Source organism: Artibeus jamaicensis, unplaced genomic scaffold (assembly GCF_021234435.1).
Source record: "Artibeus jamaicensis isolate MK-2021 breed Jamaican fruit bat unplaced genomic scaffold, CSHL_Jam_final contig_482, whole genome shotgun sequence".
In the NCBI taxonomy this organism is placed as follows: Eukaryota; Metazoa; Chordata; class Mammalia; order Chiroptera; family Phyllostomidae; genus Artibeus; species Artibeus jamaicensis.
This window is the reverse complement of record NW_026521857.1, coordinates 14,934,309-14,946,641: the sequence shown is the minus strand read 5'-3', so window position 1 is coordinate 14,946,641 and position 12,333 is coordinate 14,934,309. Positions and strand designations below refer to the sequence as shown.

The window sequence follows — 12,333 nt, the reverse complement described above, 5'->3', positions numbered from 1 at the left end:
GGTTTCGAGCTAGGTCCCTGGCTGGGGGCATGCAACAGGCACGTGATTGATGTTCCTCTCTCTCTCTTTCTCCCTCCCTTCCCCTCTCTCTAAAAATAAATATATAAAATCTTTGAAAATTTATATTTATTTTGTATCTCAGATATGATACTGGTACTTTAAGCAAATACTGCTTTAAATATTTTGTAAATTTGCATGTGGCCAAAACATGTAGTCTGTGTACCCAATGCTATGCTGAGCAAAGGTTTAACAACCAGCTCCAGGGATGTGTGTGTGCACGCTCATGCGCATGTATCTGTGTGTGTACATGTGTTTATGCTTAAGTTCATTATATATTTTAATACAAACTGATGCAAAGGGTATATAGTACAAAACACTCACATAACAAGACATTCAATACTCATTATTGTAAATTCTAGATAGTCTATATATTCTCACTGAATATGTTGACTTATTTTTGCCAAACTCTTGTATCCATAAGCCACCTATGGTTGAAACTGAGGAATAAGTGAAGTTTTTCTTTTTAAGATTTTATTTATTTATCTTTAGAGGGGAAGGGAAAGAGAGATGGAGAGAAATACCAATGTATGGTTGCCTCTCATGCGTCCCCTGCTGGGAACTGGCCTGCAACCCAGGCATGTGCCCTGACTGGGAATCAAACCGCGATCCTTTGGTTCGCAGGCCTAAGTGAAGTTTTGATAATGCACACTGGCTAAGTATTTTTGTTTCTGTTAGAAATAAGATGGAAGTGAAATTAGGAAGACATGTTAGAATTTCGCTCATTTGTCACTGAGCAAGTTTTTGCTGATTCCGATAATAGTAATTAAATAGAAGAAAATTTCTTTAACATTTTGTGCTATTCACAATGTAAAGGCTGAAAATAACAACAAACTTTTAAGCTCTAACCTGCATTATTAGTCTAGAGCAGAAGTGAAAAACTTTCCCTTAAAGCACAGTTGGCAAATGAGGCTGGCAGGCTGAGTCCGGCCCTTCACCTTGTTTTATCTGGCCTGGCACCTCGTTTCTACCCAATGGCAGCACCAAGCTCTCACTTAACTGTTAAGGAGGAGTTACATTTACACGGTCCTAAAATTACATTAGGCCCTTTGAAGGCAAACACCAGGCTGATGTGGCCCTCTGGTGGAAATGAGTTTGATACTCCTACCTTAAAGGGTCAGATAGTAAATATTTTAGACCTGATAGCCATATGGTCTATCACAACTATTTTATTTGCCACTGGAGTGTGAAAATGGCCATCAACAGCATATTAATGAGTGAACAGGCTGTATCCCAATAAAACTTTATTTACAAAAACAGGTAGCCAGACAGATTTGGGCCATGGGCTATAGTTTGCCGACTCCTGGTCTAGATAATCAACAAAACAATAAATCAAGCCCTGATACGTTTGACGATTTATCTGGTGTAAATACTTTCACTGTGGCTCCTTTCAAGCTGCCAACATAACACGGCTGAAACACAGAGTTGGGAAGAAATGTGCAGTAGTACACTATTGTGTGGTATTTCCACCATACAGTTGCAACAGGTATAAATAACCTGAAAAGCACAGGTAACAGTAAATGCAAAATAATTAGGAAATGATGTTTGAATGTTTTTTACCTTTGTTCTACCATAATTTAGTTACATTAAATAAGTTTTAATATGGCTGTTTAACAAATATGTCACAAAATTCTCAAAAACTTAACAATTGGTTCTTGCCAACTTTTACCTAGTTGGTTCCGGCACACCAGCGTCTATGTTTACTAAAATTCAAATCTAGTCTTGTCACCCCCTTGTTTTAAACACTTTAATGGTACTCCACTGAGCTTGAGATAACATTCCAGGTCCTTACACAGGTGCCTAAAACTCTGCATGACTGGGCTTCCCCTTTACTGCTCTCCCTTCATGTCTTACCACTATTCTTCACCCCCTCTACAGCTAGAAAAAAACGTTTTTTAGTTCAACTAACATTTTTTTTCACTTCGTTCTTCACACATGCTGTTCCCTTTCCCTAGTGAACTCTGTTGGCTCTCCTTGAACTAACTCCTACACATCCTTAAGGTCTCAGCTTAATCATTCCTTAGTTGACCCTCCTTGAACCATGACTCCTACACTAAAGTCCCATTATAGCACCCTATATGCCTCCCCAGTCACAGCACTTCATACTAAACCATCATTGTGTGTTACTTGCTTGTAGCCTTTACTAAGAGAAAGCCCCTTGAGGACAGTAATCTATCCCACGGCCAGCTCCACTTTGCAATGATGTGAGTGAACCACCTAAAAATCCTTACCTTCTCACTTCAGTTAAACAGATAGCTGCAGCCTCATGAGAGACTAAACCACAACCACTTAGCTAAGTTGCTCCTGAATTTCTGACCCAGAAAATCTCTCGGGTATTGGTGCTCATTGCCATTTCAAGCCACTGTTTTAGAGGTAATTTGTTAAATACCAATACATAATTGATACATTTATACTCTATTGATTTTAGTTAACCTGTATAAAAATATATCAGTCAAGGTATAAAAACAAAAATTTAGGCATCAATTTCCCCTAATCTTCCCCCTCTCCAATCTGTCTAATCACCAAGTAGATTTTCAATTGATGTAGTTCTCTTTAGTTTAACTGCCAATATCTGAGCCCAAGCTAGCACCACTTATATTCTTATTATACACTTACATTCTTATTATATACTTATACTCTTATTATACTTAGTATGTCCTATACTCTTATTACCTGATGATCTCATGTCAAATCTCTCTCCAACCCTACCCCAACCCCATTTCCACATACAGTGACATGTGGTTCTTCTAAAAAATTGCAGTCACTGCTACAAGCAACATCCCCTAATAAATGTTAAAAGGCTGTGGCCCTCTCCATGCAGGGATCTTCCCCTGGCTCTTCACTAAGACTGACTCTTTCCTACTCTTTAGGTCCCAACTCTGATACCGCCTTCCAGCACTGGATCTCAATTACCACTTAATTCCTGGTCCACAGTATATCATTAGTAATGATCTTATCTATTTTGACTTATTATCTCACAAACACTATGTCCACCTTCTTCACTACTATATCCCCCCCAGTGCCCGTAAGAGTAACTGACAAATAGAAGATGCCCAAATATTTGATGAATACATGAGGGGCTGCCATCATTCTTTGAAGTCTCATAATCTCACCTCCTCCCTACTCCAAGAATCACTGTCCTAAAATATGTAAATTACATCTATTTAAAATGAAAAGACTTGCCTACACTCTTTGTACTAACATTAAGAAACAGGGATCATAATGCCCTGCTTGTCAAAGTACAAAATGATGCAACCCTAGGAAGGTCACTTGACAAAAATCTATGAAAAGTAGAAATATATTTACCCATTAACCAAACAATAAAATTTACAGGAGTGTATCCTGCAGGAATGTAGATATATTTCTATACATCTGAAATTATGTATGTTTCAAGGTTGTTCACTATACTCTGTTTATAGTAGCAAAACACTGAGAACAGCCCTTGTGCCCATCAATAAGGCCTAATTAAGTATACTACGGTACATCCACGAAATGGAAAACAATGGGCCTTGGAAACTAATGAGAAGACTCTTCAATGACTATTTAAAGCTCTACAAAACATATGACAAAAAAGGCGAAAAGGAGACATATGGTATGCCAACATTCATGTAAAAAAGCGAGAAGAAAAATTATGTACTTTTGTTAGTATTTGCCTGAAGAAAACTCTAAAAGGACTTATCAAAAAATAATAAAAGCGTTACCTGGAAAAAATAAGAAGCATATGGTAAGGGCAGGAGGAGAATGAGATAGAAGGGAATGGGGATGTTATGATACTACTATTATAATATAGTGAAATACCTTGATTCACTCTCCTCTCTTAACATGATTTATTACACAATTTTACAAGTTTGTATATAAACTAATATACATGTTCTCATGTATGTTATAGATCTATGATATATATATCTATATACCTATATATCATAGACATCATAGATACATATCTGTCTATATCTATATCTATCTATGCATGTACATATCTATATATAAAAATCTCTATATACACATGTATCTACATGTAGAATTAGAGAATCTAAAATCTTTCTATTTTCAATTTACATAGAAAATTCCACCGTCTCATTCCTGAAATCTTGGGAACCAGGTGTGTTATGAAACTTCAGATGTTTTAGGATTTTAGAAAAATAATATGGTGTATAAACCATACATTAGTCCTACCCAGTGAAATCTGGGGCAGCATCCATAATGAAACAGTATACTCAGTGCTCAACACAGTGAAGCAGTAAAGTATAAATACCCACACCAACTGAGGTATTTAAAATGATAAGTAACCATATTTCGATTCAAGTCAGGTTTTGCTTCCAAATGAATCTGTATAAAATTTGTGAGAAAAACCTTTGCATTTATAGTGTTTGGGATTTTCATATTGAGGATCATAACTTGTACTATTTTATCTTCAAGTAGGAATGTTCAAATTCAGTTACAAAAGAAAAATGACATTAATATTAAAAAATATCCTGACATTTTAAATAAATGAAAAATAAGATGAACTTTCAAAGTTGCTTATCAGCAAATAATAAGCTATAATCATATAAAACTAAATGAAAATTAGTCAGATTTATGTAATTGAAGGACTGGCCTCCCTGAAAGTCAGGTTTGTTTCTAAATTGTTCTAACATAACAAGGCAGTACACACACTTTATCAGAATGTACGAGGAGCTGGAGTAACAAAACAGTGGTCATTCTTGAAATCTGCAAAAAGGCATTATAAAAGATGTAATAAATCAATATAAATCTTAAACACAGGGGGACACCAGAGTCAGATCTGTAACATACTTCACAGAGGTATTAATGAACAATTTATTTTTTTTTAAATCTCAAAACAGTTCTTAAAATTCTCTAAAATTCTGAATCTTGAGCCCATTGCTCAGATAAATTCAAAGAAAACAATTATTTTCATTAGCAAACTCCCCAAATATTTATTTCCAAACAATATTTTACTTAGGTAGTAAGGCATTTAAGGAGCAACACTAAATCCAATAACAATGTTATGAACATGTTTTAAGGAAAGCTTACACCAATAATGAAAAAGATTAAATTTTGTTCTTTATTAAAAATAAGTCAGCACAGACCATATAGCATCCTAAACTCTAATCAGACATTAGTATAACAAATCAAATGAATATAACTTCATGTCACATCATTTTATTTGTTTTTTTAAAGATTTTATGTATTTAACCCTAGAGAGAAGGGAAGAGAGGAAGAAGAAGAGTCAGATAAACATCTATGAGTGAGGGAAACATCGATCGGCTGCCTTTTGCACAACCCCAACCAGGGACCTGGCCTGCAACCCAGGCATGTGCCCTGACTGGGAATCAAACCAGTGACTTTTCAGTTTGCAGGACAATGCCCAACCTCATGAGCAACACCAGCCAGGGCCACATCATTTTATTTCTAAATTAGTACAGTCATATCCTTAAGAGGGCCTACTCTTAAATTAATATAAATTTCAGTACTGTTTACAGATTTCTGTCAGTGTAAATTGTAACAGCCATGCATATTAATTAGGATGTAATTTCATCTCTGGATTTCAGTGACACTGATAAACCACTCAAGCTTCACTCTTGGTTTTTAATGACACCAGAACAAGTTGATGGAATTACAGCTTTATATGTGCCATTGAAAGTCTTGTTTCTTATCATAGAATAATAGGGCTGGAATCTTTAAAGGACATCATTCCTACTATCTCACCATGGAAGATGAATGTCTAGTTCATTTTTAAAATCCTGTAACTCATCCTCAGTAATCCATTCTACTGCTCAGACCACAGTCACCTCTTTAGTTATTTCACACACACACTCTCTCCTCACACTCCACTCTCCACCCTCTCTGCCTCCACTGCTATACTATTTATTTCAGGAAAAAATGTACTTGCATTCGTATACTTTCATGCTTTATGAAGCCAAACACTTCACAGAAAATAGAAAAGCTGATTAAAATAATAATGAGAAATGTAGACAATTTCCCTAATCCATTGGAACACACAACAAACACTTCCTTTGCTCTCTACTCTATCTAGAAAACATGTCGATATTCACTGCTCACTAATAAGGTACCTATCAAAGCAGAGTTGCCCTGACCTCTCTAAATTCCCCATCTTTTCAGTTGAGACCTTAAAGGCTTTGGTTTTAAAGAGCTATAGGTTAAAAAAAATTATGAAGAGATACTATTTTAACCCCCTTAGTTATTAACTTAATTTCATGCACTGGCATGTGGTTGAAAATGAGGTTTTCTGGTGAAATCCACCCCAGAGCAAGATCTGCTAACCTAGTCTACAATAACTACCAAACCCAGTTCAGAAAAAGCAGGAAATTAAACTAGCTTCTTATGGCTTTAAGATAATGTAATCAATGCTGAGATGAAACAAGAAAAGGCATTTTTACATTGACAAAAACAACACAGCTAGTTGATATATTTACCTTGCATTCAATCTCTGCTTGTTTGCGCTTTGCTTCACTTAATTGAGTAAGTAGACCTTTGTTCTGTGCAGAAAGATACTGCACCTTCTCCTGTAGACTGATCACTTCTTGTTCTGCTCTTCGAAGATGGTTACTGTTGATCTGGTTCTAACAATAAAAAATGTAAATACTCAGATTATATAGAAAAAAGACCTGAAAAAAGTTACAAATTTCTACCTGCCCATTTCATGTTTACTCATTATTTTAAAATGTCATTATTAGTTATAAGTCAATTTTATTCAACAAACACTTAAAAGCTAAAAACAAGGGATTTATAAAACTGCTTTAAAAATCAAATCATCTAAAAGAATACATAAGGTCCATATTAGAAACTATCATGATAGGTCACTTTATCATTCATGCAACAAGTACCTCTAAACTATAACGATTTTTACACAGAACTTGAAGGTATTAATTTCTGACATAGGCAACATTGTATAAAGTTGCCTATTTAGCAGGAAGAGGATGAATTTAGCTCCTCTTTCCAATTCTCAGAAGGAAGCACAGACTGACTGAAGGCACGATCACCATGTGCTGGGCTGTGAACCTGATGTTGTGGCAGGTGTGACAGGTGTGCCTTCATTTCTCCACCCACGGCACAGTCTGTGCGTATGGAACACTGACTGATTCTGAATTCTGGCTTACGATTCGGTAACAAAGCAAACTAGTTAATATCTCTGAGTCTCTATTTGAAAAATGTACATAAAAACACTACCTACCAGTACTTTTCATTTGGTTGTCTTCAGGATTAAATGAAATATATATAACGTGTCTAACATACAATAAGAACTCAGCAAACACTAGCTGCTTAAGTATTATAATTATAGGACATGCTAACACACATACAGACACCTTGAATCAACTGACTTGAGATAGTTTTCCCAATCAGGCTTGACCCAGCCTGAATTTTCTCAACCCCAAATTATTCTACCAGGAGCCTGAAAGAAACAATAGAAATTTTCCTAACCAAAGACAAGTAAAATCTGGCTCCTCAATGAACAGTTCTTCAACCTTGGTCAAGTTACCTACCTAATCCCATCAAATTTCACCACACTGGTATAAGCACAGACTTACCACCTGCCTTTCAAGGTTGTGTTGTGAGAATTACATGAGAAAAGTTTATGAAAGGAGTCTCACATAATGCCTGAAATTTAAGATACTTAATAAATGCACAGTTGTTGCTGCCATAATACCTATTCTACCTCACTCTCTGAAAAGGACCCTGCCTCCAGTTTTAGTGAAAAATATGGATCATCTAATAGATATAAATTCCAAAACTTTCTTCCACTTCCAGGTTTTTCCATCTTCATTTTTACTTATCTTTCTGAGTCACAGAAGAAATTCCTCCTTTCTAAGACCATCCTCTATATTACTTTCTTCTTTCTCATTTCAATGAATACTATCTATCTACAAAATTATTTATAAACTTCTTAGTATTGAATTGAACATGTTCCATGACCTCTTTCTACTGTCTTGCCTTCCACCATTAAAACAAATGACCACACTGCAGAAGGACATACCTTCCATATAAGCTTCAAAGAACTCCCACAGCTAGAACTCCTCCCTGCACTCCTAATTAAAATTCCATGATCCAAAATTACAAAATACACACAAGCAAAACCCCAAAATTGCCTATAAATAAAAAATAATAGGTAAAAAAGGAGAACCATAGATTTTTAAGAACTCTACACAAAATCACAGGGACTTTATATATAATATACTTTATATTTAATATTAGAATAAAAAGAGGAAACAAAAACATAAGCAAAGCACAGGTCACTCTCAAGAAAATTTGGCAAATTTAAAAAATAGCCAAATACAATTTCTAAAATTAATACAGCCACTGATATTAAAATTCCAATAAAAGGTTAAATAAATTAAATATATTGAAGAAACAATTAATGTTCCAGAGAAGTCCACAGACATAGAAAAGAGCATAAGAAAGTTAAAAAAAACCCTGCCTAATAAGGATTATAAGATAAAATAGAAAAAAAAAAAAGGTGGTGAGAGATGATGGTCCAAGACAGCAACTTTCAACCTTTCTCATTCAATGGCACATAAACGAATTACTAAAACTCTGCAGCACACCAAAAATTATTTTATATTTTTTGCAGTTCTGACAAAAAACAGGTATGACTGTGATTCATTCCCAGTGGACAGCTATTTCTGTGTTGGCCATTGCCCTTTTTTTTTATTTGACAATCTAAGGGGAAGGTGGCCAGTGTCCAACTAAATAATCAGGTACTGCATATTTTAAATCTGGGGCACATCAGTTGAAAATCACTGGTGTAAGAGACAATACCAGTACAGAATTTTTTATAATTGAAAAAAAAAAAGACATGTATAAATCCACATGAAGTTCAAGAAGCACAACTAGCCCTAAAGAGGACAAATAAATCCTCACCAGGACACAATGTAACAAAACTTAGCATGCTAAAGAAAAGAGGCAAATCAAGGTAGAATCTGAGTGTCTGTGAAGGGGAAAAGTGAAATATGAAAGTGTCAGACACATCAACAGGAAAAAGATGTAGTGCTTAAAAAAATAAATTCCATCCTATAATAGTACACTCAGCTAAACTATTATATAAGAATTAAAGAAAGCATTTATTTTCAGAAAGTGACAGTTTATAACACTCAATTCAAACTGGAAAGAAACTTAAATAAAAGAATAAAGAGCAAAAAATTGTCAAGTGGGTAGACAAGTCCAAATGAGCAGTGACTCCATAAAATAACAATTACGTCTAGTCATCTGGATGCATAAGAACGATGTACAGTAACAGTAAGATGTAAGATCAGAAGATGGAAGAAGCGCATATGAAGTCTGTGTCGTACCCTTAATACAGTTTGGAAGATGGAGATAATTACTAAGTTTAGACTTTGTTCAATCAGGTAAGTAAGCATTTTCATTTTTTTAAGTAATAAACACTAATAGAGAAAAAATTATGAAAGTCAAGCTAATAGAAAGAGAAACTAAATTAAGCCAAAAAAAAGAAATAAAGGAGGAAAAAGCAAAAATGGAAGATGGTCTACATTTCTGGTCAGGAATGTAGACAGTCAGGAAAAGTATTACACCCACTCTTTCAATTCAAAAAGAAGAAAACCCAGTCAAACTCTAACTTTGTGACTTTTGTTGAACCCAGAGAGGTGAGGTCGGAGGACAACCAACTAGCCCTGAATCTAAAGAGTGACAAGGGTGGAAGCAGTCAGAAGCTATTAAGTATATTTCAGCTAAAATAAATATCAAATTGGTAGAGGACTAGTGTTGGCTGGCTAGAGAGTGAGGAGCCCAGGGTGGCAACAGGGTTCACAAACTTCTTCTCCATGGACCCCAACAGATATACAACAGAAAGACTGATGAAAGCCTTGAGAAAGACCAATGGTACAGGCATGAGGGAGAATAGCAGCCAATATAGGAGGGGCACTGACTCTTGCTTGCCTACTCTAGGTAGTAAAAGTTTTAATCTGCTTGGAACACTAATCTCTTTGGGGCACTAGGGAAACTTTCGTATCTGAGTAAGGGGCAGGACTGTATTTTGGGTCTAGGACTATAGTCGGTGTAGGGCAGGAGAACTAAGAAGGCCAAATAATCAGATCCACAGACAGTGTGGCCTAAGACTGAGGTTTTACCAGACCAATAGGGCAGAGATGTTTCTGCCCTGCCAACCTCTTGTAATACGTAACGATAGAATACTTCTGGAGACTGACCCTTTCTGAAGTGCTGTGCAAAGGGAGGACCTGAAGATAGTGAGAAAACCCATTGGCAACCAGCCCCCAATCTAAAAATAAGATATTGCTAGAGGAATTTGAAGCCTGTGGTGTAATGAGGGTAACCACAGAAACAACACACCTCAAACCCAGCTCAACTCCTGACTATATTAACTCAAATCCCCCACATTAAAGTCTTAGCAGAAGGAAAGGTATGCACATATCTAGGCATAAAAACTATTTACCTTAGTCTACTGTTCTATACAAGATACCCAGTTTTCAACAGAAAAAAATCACAAAGCATAGGACAAAGTAAGAAAAAAACTAAACGCAACCAAGACACAAAGCAATCGCCAGAACCAGCTTCACATATGACACAGATGTTGAAATTATCTCACATGTATTTAAAATAACAGTGATTAATACACTAAAGGCTCTAAGGAAAAGTTGAAAAACATGTAAAATCAGATAGAGAATATCAGCAAAGAAATGGAAACTGTAAGAATCAAACAGAAATGCTAGAAATGATAAATACAGTAATTGACATGAAGAATGCCATCAATGGCTCATCAACTCACAAAGTGCAGGAATGAATCTGTAAACTTAATAAGTCAATAGAAATATTTCAATAAATAAGAACTAAAACAAAAAGTGCAAAATAACGGGGGAAAGAACAGAACATCCTAAGAGTTGCTGGACATGAAACAATCTAATACATGTGTAGTTGAAATCCCAAAAGAAGACAGTATGAAACAAAAGAATATTTGGAGAAATAATGACCCAGAATTTTCCAAGTTTTATTACAGACACAGTTCCACAGGTCAAAGAAGCTCAGAGAAATAACCAGGCAAAAAACACTCAACCCATATCATATTTCCCTGAATAGAATGTCCATTTCATCTAAATTTTCAAATTTCAAATTTATCACTTAAAGTTGTTCTGAGATTCTTTTTACTGTATCTACATTATCACTGGACCTATACAAGGTGAGGCAAAAAAAAGGTTTACAATTGTGGGTATGTGAAACACAGAGTTTATTCTTGTATTATTATTTATTATTATACTGTTTTCCATATGAAAAACTGGAAACCTGATATAGCCCCACTCTGTATTTATGTGCCTTTCATTATTTCTAATAGCATTTATTTGCACCACATTAGTTTTTAATTATATACTTTTATATTTTATTATGCTATTAGAGTTGTCCCATCTTTACTCCCCTTTCTTCCCCTCTACCCTGCACCTCCCTCCCACCAGCATTCTGCCCCTCCCGCTTAGTTCATATCCATGGGTCATACACATAAATTCTTTGGCTTCTCTATTTACTATATTATTCTTAACCTCCCCCATCTATTTTGTACCAACCATTTAGGCTTCTTATTTCCTGCACCTTTCCTCCATTCCCCCCCACCTTCTCCCTCCCCACTGATAACCCTCCATGTGATCTCCATTTCTGGAATTCTGTTCCTATTCTAGTTCTTTGCTTAGTTTTTGTTTTCATTTTTTAAGGTTCAGTTGTTGAGAGTTGTGTTTGTTTTATTGTTCATAGTTTTGATTATCTTTTGCTTAAGTAAGTCCCTTTAACATTTCATATAATAAGGGCTTGGTGATGATGAACTCCTTCAACTTGACCTGATCTGGGAAGAACTTTATCTGCCCTTCCATTCTAAATAAAAGCTTTTCTAGATAGAGTAATCTTGGATGTAGGTCCTTGCCTTTCCTGACTTCAAATACTTCTTTCCAGCCCCTTCTTGCCTGCAAGGTTTCTTTTGAGAAATCACCTAATAGTCTTATGGGAACTCCTTCGTAGGCAACTTCCTCCTTTTCTCTTGCTGCTTTTAAGATTTTCTCCTCTTTAATCTTAGGTAATGGAATTATGATGTGCCTTGGTGTGTGCTTCCTTGGGTCCAACTTCTTTGGGATTCTCTGAGCTTCCCGGACTTCCTGGAAGTCTCTTTCCTTTACCAGATTGGGAAAGTTCTTCATTATTTTTTCAAATAAGTTTTCAATTTCTTGCTCTTCATCTTCTTCTGGCACCCCTGTGATTGAGATGCTGGAATGTTTCAAGTTATCCTGGAGATTCCTAAGCCTCTCC

General features: G+C 35.7%; 1 protein-coding gene across 8 annotated transcripts in view; it reads right to left on the bottom strand.

Annotated features, from left to right (window-relative positions):
- Positions 1–12,333, bottom strand: part of EVI5 (ecotropic viral integration site 5) — a 231,629-nt gene that overhangs the window by 67,846 nt on the left and 151,450 nt on the right. For all 8 annotated transcript variants that reach the window (XM_037162019.2, XM_053668269.1, XM_037162021.2 and 5 more), the window contains one exon: positions 6,495–6,641. In XM_037162019.2, the coding sequence (XP_037017914.2) occupies positions 6,495–6,641 (147 nt within the window). The remainder of the gene's footprint in view (positions 1–6,494; positions 6,642–12,333) is intronic.